Source organism: Neopsephotus bourkii, unplaced genomic scaffold (assembly GCF_033783945.1).
Source record: "Neopsephotus bourkii isolate Nb327-2 ecotype Australia unplaced genomic scaffold, CSIRO-AGI_Nbou_v1 NB_1234, whole genome shotgun sequence".
Taxonomy (NCBI): domain Eukaryota; kingdom Metazoa; phylum Chordata; class Aves; order Psittaciformes; family Psittacidae; genus Neopsephotus; species Neopsephotus bourkii.
The window spans coordinates 3,914,457-3,929,875 of NW_026901719.1; the positions used below are offsets into that span (position 1 = coordinate 3,914,457).

At 43.8% G+C, this 15,419-nt stretch overlaps 1 protein-coding gene and 1 long non-coding RNA gene across 4 annotated transcripts in view; both read right to left on the reverse strand.

Moving 5' to 3' along the window:
• The window catches only part of PHKA2 (phosphorylase kinase regulatory subunit alpha 2), a 64,796-nt gene extending 53,132 nt beyond the window's left edge, over positions 1-11,664 (reverse strand). For all 3 annotated transcript variants that reach the window (XR_009727086.1, XR_009727087.1, XM_061364562.1), the window contains exons 1-7: positions 11,433-11,664; positions 5,976-6,134; positions 4,630-4,677; positions 3,996-4,164; positions 3,070-3,152; positions 2,367-2,447; positions 164-262 (exon numbers count right to left, since the gene is read on the reverse strand). Coding sequence is in view for 1 of the 3 variants with exons in the window: in XM_061364562.1 (XP_061220546.1) it covers positions 164-262; positions 2,367-2,447; positions 3,070-3,152; positions 3,996-4,164; positions 4,630-4,677; positions 5,976-6,134; positions 11,433-11,510 (717 nt within the window). In the remaining 2 variants the exon portion in view is untranslated. The remainder of the gene's footprint in view (positions 1-163; positions 263-2,366; positions 2,448-3,069; positions 3,153-3,995; positions 4,165-4,629; positions 4,678-5,975; positions 6,135-11,432) is intronic.
• Positions 11,665-13,440: 1,776 nt separating this feature from the next.
• On the reverse strand, positions 13,441-14,655 carry LOC133218282 (uncharacterized). Its single transcript, XR_009727089.1, has 2 exons — positions 14,510-14,655; positions 13,441-14,479 (listed from the first exon to the last, which is right to left on the reverse strand). It is a non-coding gene; the product is annotated as an uncharacterized LOC133218282 (long non-coding RNA).
• Positions 14,656-15,419: the final 764 nt, after the last annotated feature.

The window sequence follows — 15,419 nt, forward strand, 5'->3', positions numbered from 1 at the left end:
ACACTCACTTTCACATGATCTACTAGAAACAGGGTGAAAAGCATAGTCTGAAGCCATCCTTATTATATTAAGTCCTTGGTTCAGTTAATCAAGATTTCATTTGAAAACAGGAGAGAGGTGTTGGGGTTTGCCCTAGCAAAGGAAACAGAAGACTATTTTTTACCTGACAATGTTCTACTTCATCAGGAAGAACATGAATCACTGATTTGTGTCCTCCATGAGCTCCAAAAAGATCTAGTTCATCAATTGCTTCCAAAGCAGCCTTCAAAAAAACCCAAACAGCCACAAATGATTAAACACATTTTAAGCCAAGTATACACTCTAGCACCTTTTTCTCTGAAGGAAAATAAGATGGAAGTTTGCTCACAGACATTTTTTCATCTTCAAAGAGATGCTTGGCAATACTTTAAAAACAGTATTTCTGTCCTCCTGCTAGTAGGCTACAGGGCTGACGTGCTGGTCATCCTTCTTACAATTTAAAGGCAAAGCAAAACAATGGGGAGCTGGGCTTCCACTGAGATATCTAAACATTGTAATACTTAGTAATAAAAGCTATATTCCAAAATAACCCCCATTTGGTGGCCTTTCAACTCCTCCTGCACCAAGGGCTTTTCAAAGACAGAGTCTTGCTCAGGGCAACCCAGAATTAACAGAGCCTGCTGCCCTGAGAAGAAAGCACTGTCGTCTCTCTGATAGTATCATTTCCAAAGGAAAGAGAAATGAGACATCTGCTCTCTCCAGAGCCAACTGAGGCACAGCATGCTTTATGTCAACAGGTGAATCATCACATCTCATACCTCTTGGCCATAATGCATTTGCCCAGCAAAGACAGCAGCAGCCCAAACACTGACTTCATTTGGACACTGCCACTTTAACCTAGCAGGCTACAAAACCTGGCTTTGAAGAAGTAGGGTGTGCAGTACCACACAGAGAATGTGGTAAGAAGAGATCTAGGACCAGACAGCCATAGCCAGACTAGCAGAACCTTCCTCTGAAATGCATATTCACAGGGTTGCAGTAGCACTGAATGCTGCTCCATGCCCATTTTTGCCCTACAGTTTCAAGGTAATGTCAATCTCTGACAAAGATTGCACAGCACAACTTGCCATGTCTCTGCAGAGGCGCAAGTGTATTTTTCTCCTTTCAACACAACCATGGGTTTACTAGCTCTATAGAGTGCCTCTCTCTAGCAAAGTGCTAGAGCAGCAGATTTTCCTGATAGCAGCAGAAAAGCCCGTTGAGGAACTGATAGCTGGGACCATGGGCAGCCTTAAAGGCGAAAAAAAAACACTGAGATCCACTCAAAGGCATATGCTCTGTGTGGTACTGCTGCCACAGACAGCCACACAAAGCAGATAGGGGAGAGAAATGTTAAGAGGGAGGATAAGTCCTGAGGCAGATTAAAGAAAAGGCATCTACCTTACACCTCCTCAGCAGCGCCACCAGCACACCTTCCCGAGTCCTCATCCCAAACAGCACTTTTACTGAACTCAGAGCCACAGAGAAGCAAAGCTGTGCAGTCAGTCCTGCAGACTGTCCTGACATCAGTGTGCCCAGAAGTCATGCAGAGACCACAGCAACCCATGCCAGAATATTCAGGGCAAAAACATTCATGCTGGACACCTAAGGAATAACCTCCCCAATGGACACAGCCCCACCACTATTCGACTGAACTGTGGCCAAGACCAGCAGTTACTGTCTCTTGCAGCCACCAAGGTCTTGGTAACTAATAAATCTTGCTGAAATGCTACTACACCTTTGACCTTTATGGCAATTAGCTTGTGTGAGCCACCCAGACAGCACATAAAAAGGTAGCTGTCGACTGCATATTTACATTCATGGCCTTCTGAGCTTCATTTAGTATCTCTGTGACCTTGTGCTAGGGAGGGAACTAGAAATATCCACTTTCTTTTAAGTATATCTTTACTCATATCTCTTTCTAAATTACTTGTGAATAATTTCTTAGACTGATACTCTGCTGTTTTTCAAGATTTACATCTGACCTAATCTTACCATGAAAATATCACATATAATACTGGGGCTGGAGAATTAAGAAAGAAGGGACAGAAAACCAAAGGCCACTTTATGAGACTGCACCTCACTGAAATTATCAGATTCATGGCTCAATGAATCTGGTACCCTTCTTGCAATGCCCAGAACAACTGTGCTGAGGTCCTTCAATGAAAGCCATTACCACAATGATTTGACACTAAAGAATACTCTCTTACACCCAAACAAAAATTCTTATACAGTCAGTTAATTATCGCAATGGCCAAGAAGACTATGCAAAGGAAGCCATCAGGTTTGTCAGAGCCCTTCAGCATGACAGAACAGCCATGAAGGTGGTGTCAGGAAGACATTCTTACTTTGGCCATCCCTACGGAGCTTGCGTTCAGTTCAGGGATGCCCTGGTTTGTCTTATCACCACGTTCCCAAATTCCGTAATCCTGCAACAAAATCGTCAAGAAAAAATTGGCATGATTATATACAAAACCAGTGTTTTCCTCCCTTGTCCCACAACAAAACCAGACCCCTGCATGAAATCAGTTTATTTGCCTTAACAAATCACAACCAAAACAAAACAAAAATGCTCCAAGTCTCTAAAGAGCTCCTCCTAGGGCTTAAAGAGCAGCACATAAAACATATCCTAGCAGGACCAGGTCTACAGTCATGAATCACTGTCTTCACAGTACACAAAACCCTTTATCTTTTGCCCTGTGCATGCTTCTCCCTGTGCCACTTCAACTTGGCACTTTCCAGAAAGTTTATTAACACTTTGCTCTTTTTAGAAAGTCCCGTAAGATTTTAATGTGACATCAGGAAATATTTTTAATTATCAATAAAGAAAAACTATCATTATGACAGAACAAGTATACCTCACCAAGGCAGCAGTTAATCTTCCACAGCCCTCCCACCATCTCCAAAATGCTGCTCACAATGCAAAGTACTGACAGGTTCTGTTATCTTCTCATGGAAGAAAAAGTCTGTATTTTCCTTCTCCATCAATAAATAATTTCCCACCCACATCTGAGCAGTGTTTGGGTGATTTACATCCAAATAACTACTTACAGCAACTTTGTAGGCAGCTTCTATGTAAAAAACAAGATTCTGAATAAAGGTAACTTCATCGAGGGTGAAGATAATACGTAACCCTGGTTATAAGAAGGAAAGAATAATTATATTGTATTAGAACTGAAATATTTACTCTTCAGTGAATTTCATGCTTTTGTTTATTTGCTACCAACTACTGCCCACTGAAATAAATGGAAAAAACTCATGCTGATTTCAAAAAATAAGGCAGCAAGACTCAATACTTAATACTGACAAAGTACTTCAAATGCTACCAATACTTGTTGTTTCAAAGACAAACCAAAACCCACCCCATGGAGGGTGGCATTCAGACACAGTGGGTACAAAGGAGAGACCTCTGTACCAGCTCTGGAGAGTATCCCAATTCCTACAGCTCTCCACCTCTCCGCCTGCTAAGTGTTCTATCAAGAGACCACCAGGACGCCCAGGCACCTGCTCTGCAGGGGTCAATGGCAAGGGGCTGTGAGGACAGAAAAACACATAAAGAAACATATCTTTATTCCTACAGAAGTACAGTTGAGAAGAACACAAGCTAGAACAGTGCCAGCAAGAAGAGGAATACAGATGGCACTGGTGGCACCTGGCTCAGTGTCACCACCCTCTGAAGAATCCTGGTTGTCCATCAGGAGTATGTAGTCTTCAAACGCAAAACTTTCCTCTGACACAACTCTGAATATTCCATGTATTTATATGCCAAAAATATTAAGGGAATGGACACTGCCAGTTACTACAAACATAAAATCCTAACTAACTCACATCTCTTTTCCAGAGAAATACTACTTATTACAAGTAATAATTATGTAAAGATCTTTAAAGCTAGTTACAACTTTTTTTCCTTTTTTAAATGAAGGCTAGAATAGAAAAAGACTGCAACAATCGTCAAGGCTAAAATATCTTCTGCTTACCTGATGCAGTCATCTGTGCCAAGAAGAGCAGGTAAAGGGAAGTTGCATCCACTTGTAGATGCCCCCACTGGTCGTCCCCAACCACCGTGGCACAAGTTGCAGAGTTATACTTGGCATGGAGGCAGTCTTTGGTACTCTGTGTGCACTTGAACTTCTCTACCTTATCTACCTAAAAAGCGCCACAAATTTCAAATCTGAAACATTTTGGAATAAATTCTCCAAACTATGTCAAAATGAACAACTTTTCTTAGGCAAGGAGAAACTTAAGGTCCTGATCCCTGCTACCTCACTTCAACATGTTTTGATTGATCAGAGTGCTTAAATGCAACTCTAACATTAGGCTCCATCTAAATCCACATCTGCCTGGGGGAGAATGAGATGAAATTGCCTTGTTGAGTTCAGATCTTAGTTACAGGAATGCATATTGGTGAAAATCAGCTGGCAAAGGCAAAACCATGATTTGCTACAAGCACTATCTCAAAAAGGTGCAAGTACAATCAGAGCTTTGTTCAAGAGTTTTAAAAGGACTCCCCAGAACTCCATCTAAACACACACGGAAAAGACACAAGAAACACATGCTTTGGATGAGATGCTTTATAAACACAAGGTGTACTAATTCAAATCATGACATTACCTGTCTCATCATGCACTGTAAGAGTCCCCGCATCAGCTTCACAACATTCTGCAGGAACAAAACAGACAAGTGACACCCTCACACAGCAGCTGTTACAAACAATATTCAAGTGACCAAGTTCACACCTACTCAAGCGCCGGCAAAGGTGAATAAAAATGTGTATTTGCCTTACATGCCTTTTCGTATATATATATATATATGCATAAATATAATGGTTGTATTTATTACCACATCCCTGACCAGAAGTGCAAGTATTTTCCCAAAGGCCATCTCTAAACAATGGAGCATTTCTCTGTGGTCTTCCTATCCAGCTAAGGAAGCAAGAGGAATGCTATGTCTTGTAACAATAATAATAATAGTAATGATTTTTAGAGTGACAGCTCCAGAGAACACTGATAGGTGATTGCAGCACATTGACATGATTGGAAAACTTGTTGAACTGTTCCTGCTCTTTATAAAACAGAAAGCAGATGACTAATGTAAGGAAAAGGCCTTTAGTGTGTACAAAGAGAAGTACAAGATCTTGCCTTACATGAAAACAACCCCCATCTTTCCACCCCAAAATTATTATAGCCTCAAAATATGATTGTGCACACTGAGTTAAGGTTATTTGGCCACTACAGATCTCCCTGGTTTGAATAGTAAATGTCAGCATAAAATTTACCCAGTGCCTGCAAAACAGAAGGACACCAATGCCAGCACCTCCTCACTTCCCATTTAACCCAACTTTGCACTCTCACTTCTGATGCCCACTTTCCCAGCTCCAGGTTACAGAAATTAACAGTGTGACTGACCTCCCCTTACAATTCTCCAGCATGCAAGTCTTCTGATTTTGGAGATCTTTTATCTTGTTTAATTTGATCAAACATGTTTATATATCACATACACCTTCTCTGAGATGACACCAGTGCAAATTTCCAACACTGCTACTTAAACTGCCATGCTTCTCCTATGGGGTCCAAGCAACCTAGGCTGGATTTTCTGCTCATGAAGGATCTCAAGGTTTAATGAGAGGCTGGTAAATCTGGGCATAAGATCTCTCAGAAGCCTAATTTTCAACAATCATCCAAACAATGGAAGTTTGACTCCTACATGGTTTTGTTTTGTTTATACTTTAACTCAGATGTTAGCCTCTCTGACACCCAGCTCTCCACATTCCTGGTTGCTGGAAGGCTGCCAGAAACACTGCATACCACACCCTGCACTCGTAGGAACCTGACATGTACTCCGAGCTGAGAAAACCTTGCCAGATCCTAGACAGAGCAGCAACGTGAATGCACCATTCAAAATCACTACTGTATGAAAAAAAACCAACACTAACTGGTTCATGCCAAACTCTGACATACCTGCTCAAGCTCATAGGCTTTGGCTTTATCCTCATCCCGGTCCGCATTCTTCCGATAAGCCATCCCCAGCCCCCAGACAGCCAGGATGCTGTAGACGTTGTCCCGTACCCAAGCATCTTTATGGTCTGTACTGGCTGAAAGCAGCCCTGTAACGGGGTTCTAACCACAGTAGAAAGAATAAAGAACAAACACTATTATCTGTATTAAGAAGCACCAATTCTTTCTGTATCAAAGGGTAACAAAACAAAAGAGAGAGCCAAAGATGATTTCACACTGATTGCGTGCTATGACTGGTCACAATTCTGAAACAGAAGTGAGGTCCCATCTTTCTTTTCCCAAACTCACACAAGTGAAATACAAAATGTATGTGACCACTTCAGGATGTAAAGCTTATAGCATCTGGGTGAGCATCCACGCCCACATAGGATTATTAACTAAGTCACCAAGTAAAATTTTAAATACATTGAGGAAACAGGAATTTCAATTTTACATATTTGTAAGGAAAAGAGAGTACTGAGTTAACATTACAAATTTAGTCTGGATCTGTTCTTCTCTGTGCACTGGTCTGTGGCATGATCCTGAGGAAGTAAAAAAGCAGTACTTCCCTTCTAGGAAATTAAACAGTATTTCTATTATTTACCTGCGGGGTTTGTGACAGCTAAAGCACGAATGCATTCAAAGCCCTTTTTAAAAGTAGCCTCTTTTGAAAAATGAACAGGAAGAGAAATTCTGACGGTATGGAAAAGCAGCACTGTCAGAAAAACAGCACACTGAGTAGCCTCCTGCATCCCAAATTCCCCAATAAATTTTTCACTGCATCATTAATTCCCCTCACTTCACTATCATTAGTTTTTAAGATCATCTTTCTCAGCTGTATGTTTTTCGCTAACAAAAAGATGAGGTAGGGAAGCAAAAGGTCAATAGAGCTTTCAATCAAATCAAGCTTTTACAGAACATTTCCGTGCACGAAACCCAGCTGCCAGGGCTGGTGTGACAAGGGGCAAAGATTACAGTACTAAAGATAAGTAAAATTAAAAAGAACACATACACCAGTTTTTCATTTCTGCCACACACTGGTTCACTCAATTCCTTCCTCAGTTATTTTTAAGACAGAAGTTTTGAGAGGGAGGAGCTTCAGCTACAATTTCCTTTGCATGTAACAACTGGGCATGAAAACAGTGACAGCCTGACACACATGACTGGGCACAGCCAGTGTTATTGTTATAGTTTAAACACAGCAATGTCCAGTGGCTCGTAGAGAGCAGATAGATGTAGTTCTGAAACAGTCCCAAAGCAGTCTTCCCAAACCAAGTAACAATCAAAGGACACCAACTCATATATTTGATGGGGAACAGAGCATACAGGAATCCAAGGAGCTTAAAGAACTTCTTTCTGAACTTGAAAAGTCAAACCAAGGAGTAACAGAAGAAGTAAGCAAGCAAAGAAAGGACAAGCTACTCCCAGCTCAGCACTGAGCCTGTGTTACAAAACACAGGATCTCAGTAAGCAGACAGCATTGTGCCCAGCATTTTTAGAGGACACTTTTTTTCCCCTCCCCCCCATGCAGGATAACATACTTTTCTGCACCTGCAGCCCTGGCTTGACAGAGATCACCCTGCTGCCTGAGGAACAATCATTTTGGTTTATTTTTTCCCCATCCTCCATGCTGGGCTGGCTGCCAGTTGCAAAATCAAAATGCCTTCAGGTACCAAGATGGAAACCCCAGAAAAATGGCCCATGCAAGACTATGAAAGACCATTCATTCCCCAGGGAGGTACCTGCCTACCTTCAAGAGATTGCATTAAACACATCCTAAGGCAGCTATCACCATTTCAGAGCCTCTGGTTCCCCTACAAGAAGGTCCCAGCTCTTCGGGCACGCTGGGCTGGCTCCCATGGACTGACAACATATTAATGTTGATCCTCGTGCACATGCAGAATGTTAACAGAGCAACACATATTAATATTAATTAATATTTAAATGGTTTGGGGTTTTCTGTTTGTTTAGAAAATCGTTACTTTTAAAACTACAGTTATTTTCTTCTGTTGCCTGCTGACACCATATGAAAAGCACAACCCTTACAAAATGCTAAAAAAACCTAAAGAAACACTGAGTATGCTTAACTCTAAAGACGTCAGATTTTCACTCAGCTAAAATATCCATGCAGTGATCACTAACCGGACTAGCAGGTCTCACCTTGCAAGTCACATGGCACATACAGATCCATGAAGCAAAGGATTTTACTAGCACCCATGGGCTCTGTGGGTTGAAAGCATCTCTACAAAAAGCTGATTGCCAGACTGACTTTAAACTGCTGTATCATGCCCAATCCTATTTTTAAGTCGATCTGTTAATCTGAAGACCAAAAAAAAAAACCCCACCAAAACACAACACCAGTTCCTACAAAGGTCCAAATGCCATTAAGAACTTCAGCATTAGAGGCACAAAAATAGTGGGATTCTAAGCCCACATTTATCATCTTGATGAAAACCTATTTAATTGCATCTGTCTCATTTACTCATCAGATGAAAACTGATGTAAGCTCTAGCAAAGTTTGCAGGTAAGACTGTTTACATGAAACCAGATATGGCACAGTTGGGGTTACGCATAAACGTATGCCACAGGTGCTTTCCTTACCAGCTCTGTGTGCTTTTCTCTTATAGTACCTTAGCCATACTTAAAATGTATCTAGACGTTCAGTTTTGCTGTTTTATGGACATATTTTAAGATTTCCATTTTTTCTTACCTCAATCAAATCAACAAGTGTAATGAGCAGCTGAGAACAGCCTTCTGGTCATGCTCTTCAGTGCTAGCTCAGCTACACTAACAAAGCATCCCTCTGGCCCCCCATCCCCAAGGAAACAGGACAGGAGCTGGTACTTTGGTCTTACCCTCTGTGTACAACCTTTAACAGGATCATACCTATCCCTGTGCACACTTCAGGGGATCCTGCTGATTAGCACAATGCAGTGCTTGCAAAACATAAAAAAAGTCTGCTACAGGTACAACCCCATGAGATGCTACATACGGAAAACTGTCAGTGTTGGTGAGGCATCTGGAACTGTGCTGTGAATGCATGTCTGCCTGGTAGCACATGTATTCTGAATTACAATTTTTCTCTAAAATGACACTGATTTAGAGTGACTGGAATAAACACAAGATCAGTTGCTGCTACTGAGGAACATGACCCCATGTGTACTGAACACCTTGTTATCAAAGCAAAATGTTCCTGAGCACAAGTGTTGTCCTTGCTGCACCCTTACAAGAGCAAGCTTATTACTGCTGCTCATCAGAGCACACAGCGTATGTGCCAAGTCTGCACACATGGCATGCCTGCAGCCCGGAAGTACACGGTCACAGCCACACATCACCCCTGTGCAAAGCGGCAGCACTTCAGAAGCACCTTAAATGCCTCCTGGTTCTTCTGCCAGGCTGCTCGTGGGCAAACCAATGGATTAAATTCCCTTCCCTGATTCTGTCCTGAAAGGCACCTGGAAAGCACCAACAATGAAGTAGCAGCCCAGCCTGTCACAGGCTATTCTGCTCCCAAGCAAAAAAGGGTGGCACATGACCCAAAGACAACTGTCCTAACTTGCCCAAGGAAGCACTGCATCTCTTCACCTCACTAAGCTGAACATTTTCAGCCTACTGCAGTGGGAAACCATAGGGACTACACATACAGAAAACAAAGCTAGAAATCCGCTTTGCAGCATCCCTCTAGATTGCCCTGTGCCACTATCCCTCTGACCTGCTGTTAGACTGTGATTTGCTTTCCACACACCAGGGAAAATTTACTTATGTCCTTTGCCCACCTCTGAACTTTCCCCAGCATTAAGCACTTAACGGAAAACACATCCAAGCACTGTCAATAGCAATTAGGAAATTCTATGTCACTGGTATAAATTCCCACATTACCATTAAGCTACCCCGTTTTTCTAATTGTTAACTATTCATAGTGTTAAGGCACAGTTTTCATGGGCCATGTTTGATCTCTGGATCTCAGAAGCACCATCTCTCCTCTAATGGAAGCTGTTATCAGCATCCTCGTCCTATAAGTATGGAAACCAAGGCAGGCACTGGAAGCCAAAGTGACTTGTCTAAGGTCATCCTGCTGAAGCACAGCTCAAAGCATCTCCTGCACTCCAGCACAGCGAGAGAGCAAAATTATCTTCTCACACCACTTATGCCATATTCTTGCATTTGTCTCTAAAGAGTTTGTAACAATTAGTTCACAAACATTAATCCACAGGTGTCTGTACCCCGTGCCCACAACAACAGACAATCTTACAGACCTAAGTGGATTTAGGTCCTAATGTCTTCTTTTACTGCCTTCCAGTTTCTTGTAACTCTCAGCAAGTATATTTGGGTACTGACTTATGCAAAAAACCCTGCTGCTCTCCTCTTTATGTACTGGACTGTTTTAACTGAAGCATGACACTGCAGAGCACACTATGAGAAACAGAAACATAGAACACCGGTTTGGAAGGGAACCTCAAGGATCATCTGGATGACAAGCATGACCATGTCCAGCACCCTGCCCAGCGGAATTTTTAAAGTCCTCAGAACCTGCCTGGGTGAAGTGAGGACATTAAGCAGAGAGCACTACAGGCCAGGTTGAATGGGGCTTTGAGCAACCTGGTCTAGTGGAAGATGTCCCTGCCCATGGCAGTGGGGTTGGAACTAGGTGATATTTAAGGTTTCTTCCAACCCAAACCATTCTATGATTCTGTATGTGCTGACCAAAAGCCAGAACAGGCATTAGCTTTTCCCTCACCAGCCCTGACACCATTTTGTTATTTGGCTGTTCACATATGCAGGCAGCCCTGCCCCACAAGCCAGAGCCCGAGCAGTGAGACACCATGAGAAGTCACCCCAGGCACACCAGTGCTGCACAGGCTGCCCCTGCAGCAGGTCAGGATGGGAATCTCTTGGACGTGCACCGCTGCACACATACCACACAAAGCACTGCGAGTCCAGCTCTGTCCTGGATTCACCCCGAGCTGATGCTGACAGACACATTTCAAAGGCCTTGCTTGGAAACCTTATGTTACTGGGACTTAGAAGTGCTACGGGTATGCGTGTGTGTATATATATATATATATATATATATACCGTTACAACGGGTGGGTGTGTATCATATGACCACGAACACATTCTATACACAGTATTGTTGTTTGCAAGCTCAGACTTGGTGCGTTTCTTACCCATCTGCCAATGTGCACTTACATGAGCGGCTGGCGAGCACCCCAAGGACCTGAACCGCCTCAGCTTTCCCTGCTCTCCCCCTCAGCCGGGAAAGAAAGGAGGGAAAGGAGGCAGGGAAAGGAGGCCGTGCACGGGGGACCCAAGAGATTCTTTTTCCCTGGCCCCGTCGAGCCCCTTTTGCGACCCGGCTGTGTCCTCTCTCAGCCCCCCAGCCCCGGCCCGGCGTCCCGCAGCGGCGGCAGCCGCCCTCACCTGGTGGCAGAGGATGGTTCGCTGGACCAGACGGGCGTAGCCGTCCAGGCGCACCCCCGAGTTGCTGCGGCTCCTCATCGCACCGCGGCCGGCCCGCTACCGCCTCAGCCGCCCCAGCTGCCAGGCCCGCCTCCAGGTCCCCGGTCGCGATCGGCCCGGCAGTTCCCGGAGATGGCGGCAGCTGCCTCCTCCCTCTCGACCAGCCAGCCTGCCCGGCGGGCGGTGCACCAACCCGCCCGCCCGCCCGCCCTCCGGCGAGGAGGGGCGGAACGGGGAGGGGCGGAAAGGAGCGCAGAGCCCGCCCTACTCCCTTCGTTCCTCCATCCTTGTCTGCGGCTTGGTGGGGTGGAAGGCAGAGCGAGCTCGGGGAGCCGTAGAGAGCAAGGGTGCTCATGGTGCTGGGCGGGATGCCCGAAATCACAGTTACAGCTTGTGGGAAGAAGGCGGCTTTACCTGCGGTGTTCCCAGCTGCTGCCCTGGGGAGCGGCAGGAGGAGGTGAGCGTGAGGGACGGCCGGCAGCCGGGACACCGGGAATGTCTGCGTCCAGGGGAGTAGCCAGGGGCAAAGGCAAGGCCCGGCAGCCTGAGCTGTGGCGCGACAAGTGATGAAAGCCAGGGTAAATGGTCCAAAACAAGGGCGATTTTATAGATCCTCTTCATTGGTGGGGCTGTAGTGGTAGGACAAGGGGTAATGGGTTAAAACTTAAACAGAAGAGGTTCAGGTTAGATACAAGGAAGAAGTTCTTTACTGCGAGGGTGGTGAGGCACTGGTACAGGTTGCCCAAAGAAGTGGTAAATGCTCCATCTGTGGCAGTGTTCAACGCCAGGTTGAACAGGGTCTTGAGTGACATGGTCTAGTGTGAGGAGGCCCTGCCCCATGGCAGAGGGGTTGGAACTAGATGGCCTTTCCAACCTAAACCATTCTATGGTTCTATAATGGTTCAAAAAGCCAGAACATTCATAAGATTTAAAAGATTTATTTATTTATTTTTAATGATTGGCTGGGTTTTTTAGCATTAAAAAATACCTTTACCAGGTATCTTCACACCCCAGCACTGGCTTTCCAACTCAATGAAGAAAAAGATGTAGAGATTTCTGATGGAAATGGACCTACTATTCCCATGGATGCACACTAAGGGCATTAGACAGTGGGTGCTTTGGAATTTTCCATGGCATGCCTTGTGCTTCCACACTGTAGTTCCTGACTATAGGTAGGGTGGGAGCCAGCAGAAAGAAGGGCACTCAGGCAAAGGACACCAAGCCTTAGAAACGTGACAAAGACTTTAAAACAAACCAACCCAAACCTACATGTGTTAAGAGTCCTGAAATCTTCAGTTAGTTTCCTCTGTGCTCCCCGTCACAGAGCAATGGGAAGCGTGGATTGGTGCTGAAGCACAGAAAAGATGTTGCAGAGTAGCTGGAGGTGTGAGGTGTGAGATTCACTCGAGCTTCATAAAGGTGGGTTGTTTCAGTTGCCTTTTTTGCTTTCCTCGTGTGCAATTACAGCATTAACACTTTTGTAGTTCTTTTTCACTGTGCTGACTTCATTGACTCTGTAACTGGCAGCATGGTTGACAAAACAATTTTCAAAGGAGGCCTGTTCCTTAAGGGGTGGCTGTCAAGACACTATTCTGGTAAGCACCCCACAGCATGAAGAGGACAGGGCACTGCTTAGGGGCTCCTAACTGTCAGCCCAAGCCCTGCAGCTGCAGCTCAGGGGAGGCTGCACAGTCCCACAGCATGGATCTGTTCCCTCTCTCCTAAGCTGTGCATGGGCTCCCTGCTCTAGGCAACTTTTTTACAGAGAGAATTGCACATGCATAGGGAACATGTTTGCTGAGCAGGGTGGTGCTAGCTGTACTCAGCCTGTTGCTGTTTATGAACGACCCCCTGGTGCTCTGGGAAGGGGTTGTGGCTTTCAGGGAGTGCAGGCCTGCCATGGCTCAACTGCTAGCAGCGGACAAGACACGAAGGGCCAAAAGGGTACTGTGACACCCAGTGTGCAAAAGCAGTCTCAGTTAGTTTAATGCTGAGAATTATTTACTGAGATAAAATAATATGCTGCTGTGGGTGCAAAACTTTTCTACAGTATGTGTGTGCTTTAAGTGGCAAAGTCAGAAAAGACCCCCCACCTCCAGAAATATATTAAATAAAATCATTAAAAGAATCATAACATGTTAGTGTGCAAAAAAATAGAAAAAGAGGAAGATTCCAAGCAGGTCAATGACAGTGGAATATTTCATAAGGAATTTAATTACTTAAGCCCAACTCAGCTTTGGAGGAGCTTCAGCAGACTTCAGGGCAAGCACTGTCAGGGTTTTCTCTGCTGAAAAACAGATCTGCTAGAACCACGAAAGGGAAAATATGTGGAAGACAATGAATTTAAGGGCTAGTCAGCATCCTCTACAAGAGGTTACATGCTGCAGCTCATGTAATCTGAAGAACTGTAACATGGCCCAGTATAACGACACATTAATTTAAAAGACAAAGTTTATGTATTTTATGTGTCGTACTTGCTGTAAATTTATTACTTTTTTTTTACAGTTCAAAATATAAATACAAGAACATTAAATAAATTTACAAGAAACAGTGCAAAGGCAATTAGCCAAATAGTCAAAGCATTCACAGAAATGCATTCCAGCTACTAGCATTCCAGGACAGTCTTTTATTAACATGCAGTTAAAACCTTGTGGATAAACACAACAAATACTTAAAATTCTCACTTTAAAAGTCTATTCAGAGTAGTTCTGGACGCAGGTGACCAAAATAACCTGTGCATTGCATACAGAACCACAAGAGGGCTTGAGTACTGAAGAGGTTCAATTGCTGAGCTACAACCAAGCCGCGGGTAGGAGGCATCTATCTGACGCTTTTTGTGGATAAGAGCAGTTCCAGGGCTCCCTACCGAGTCTTCTGGGAAAGCAAAGCCCTTTCTCGCCTCCACTGTGCATCTACCTCAAAAAATCTCCTTTACAGGGTCTGGTACTCTGCAGTGTGGCCCCAGTTTGTTCTAGCTCTAGCTCCAGGAGCAGCTAACCTTTGCACAGCTGCACACCTGCATGAGAATTAAGAGGTACAACTACAGCTCAGGCTAATTTCTGTTCAGTAAGAGTCTTCACAATGTTGTATGGGGCTTTCAGCTGTTGTGCATGAACAGCCAAAATCCAGCTTTTCAGACAAACAATCACAAAAGGGAACCAGCCAAGGGCCAGAGTACAAGCAGAAATACTCATTAGCATGTGTCAAGAGCTGCCCCTTTAAAAACAGCCACACAGCTCAAGAGCTGCCCCTTAAAAAATGGCCACACAATGGAACAAACGATTTCATGGCTACTAAATACAGCAGCTAGCATTTACCCTCTGTGTATATTTTCTTCTAAAAACAACTCTTCTCTACTTTATCATTGCAAATGAGAAATGGCAGTGAGTTTAATCTCTGGAACCACACTCAAGGTAGAATACTGACCCTGCTGAAATCAACACTAAAGTTCCCATTGACTTACTCAAGCCACTAACATAACTGAATTGTACTTAATAACCTACTATTTATCACTCCCTCATTCATGGCACTTGGATGATATCCAGTTTCTGTCCCTCTGTGGTGTACTGAGAGGTTGCTAAAGGTTCAAGACCAACAGAGTTTGTATTTACAGTTCTGTATCTAGTAAATATATTTAAAACACTGTAAGTGATTTCACTTCCTACAGAAATCAACTTCTGTCTCATTCTATGTTAATGATCTCAATTAAAGAAGAATTCAAACTTACAATAAACATTAAAACAAAATACCAATTATTTTTCTATACATAGGAATATTTAAATTTATATTACAAGAAATAAATATAAAAGTAACACTAAGATGCTTAGTTTGGGTTTTTCCTGTTTATGTACATCACTACAGAGTTTGCTTCTACAACGTACAAAAAGTTGAAGGTTGTATGGCTAACATTTTTAGAGATAACATCATTTCTACAGACAAGCTGTAACT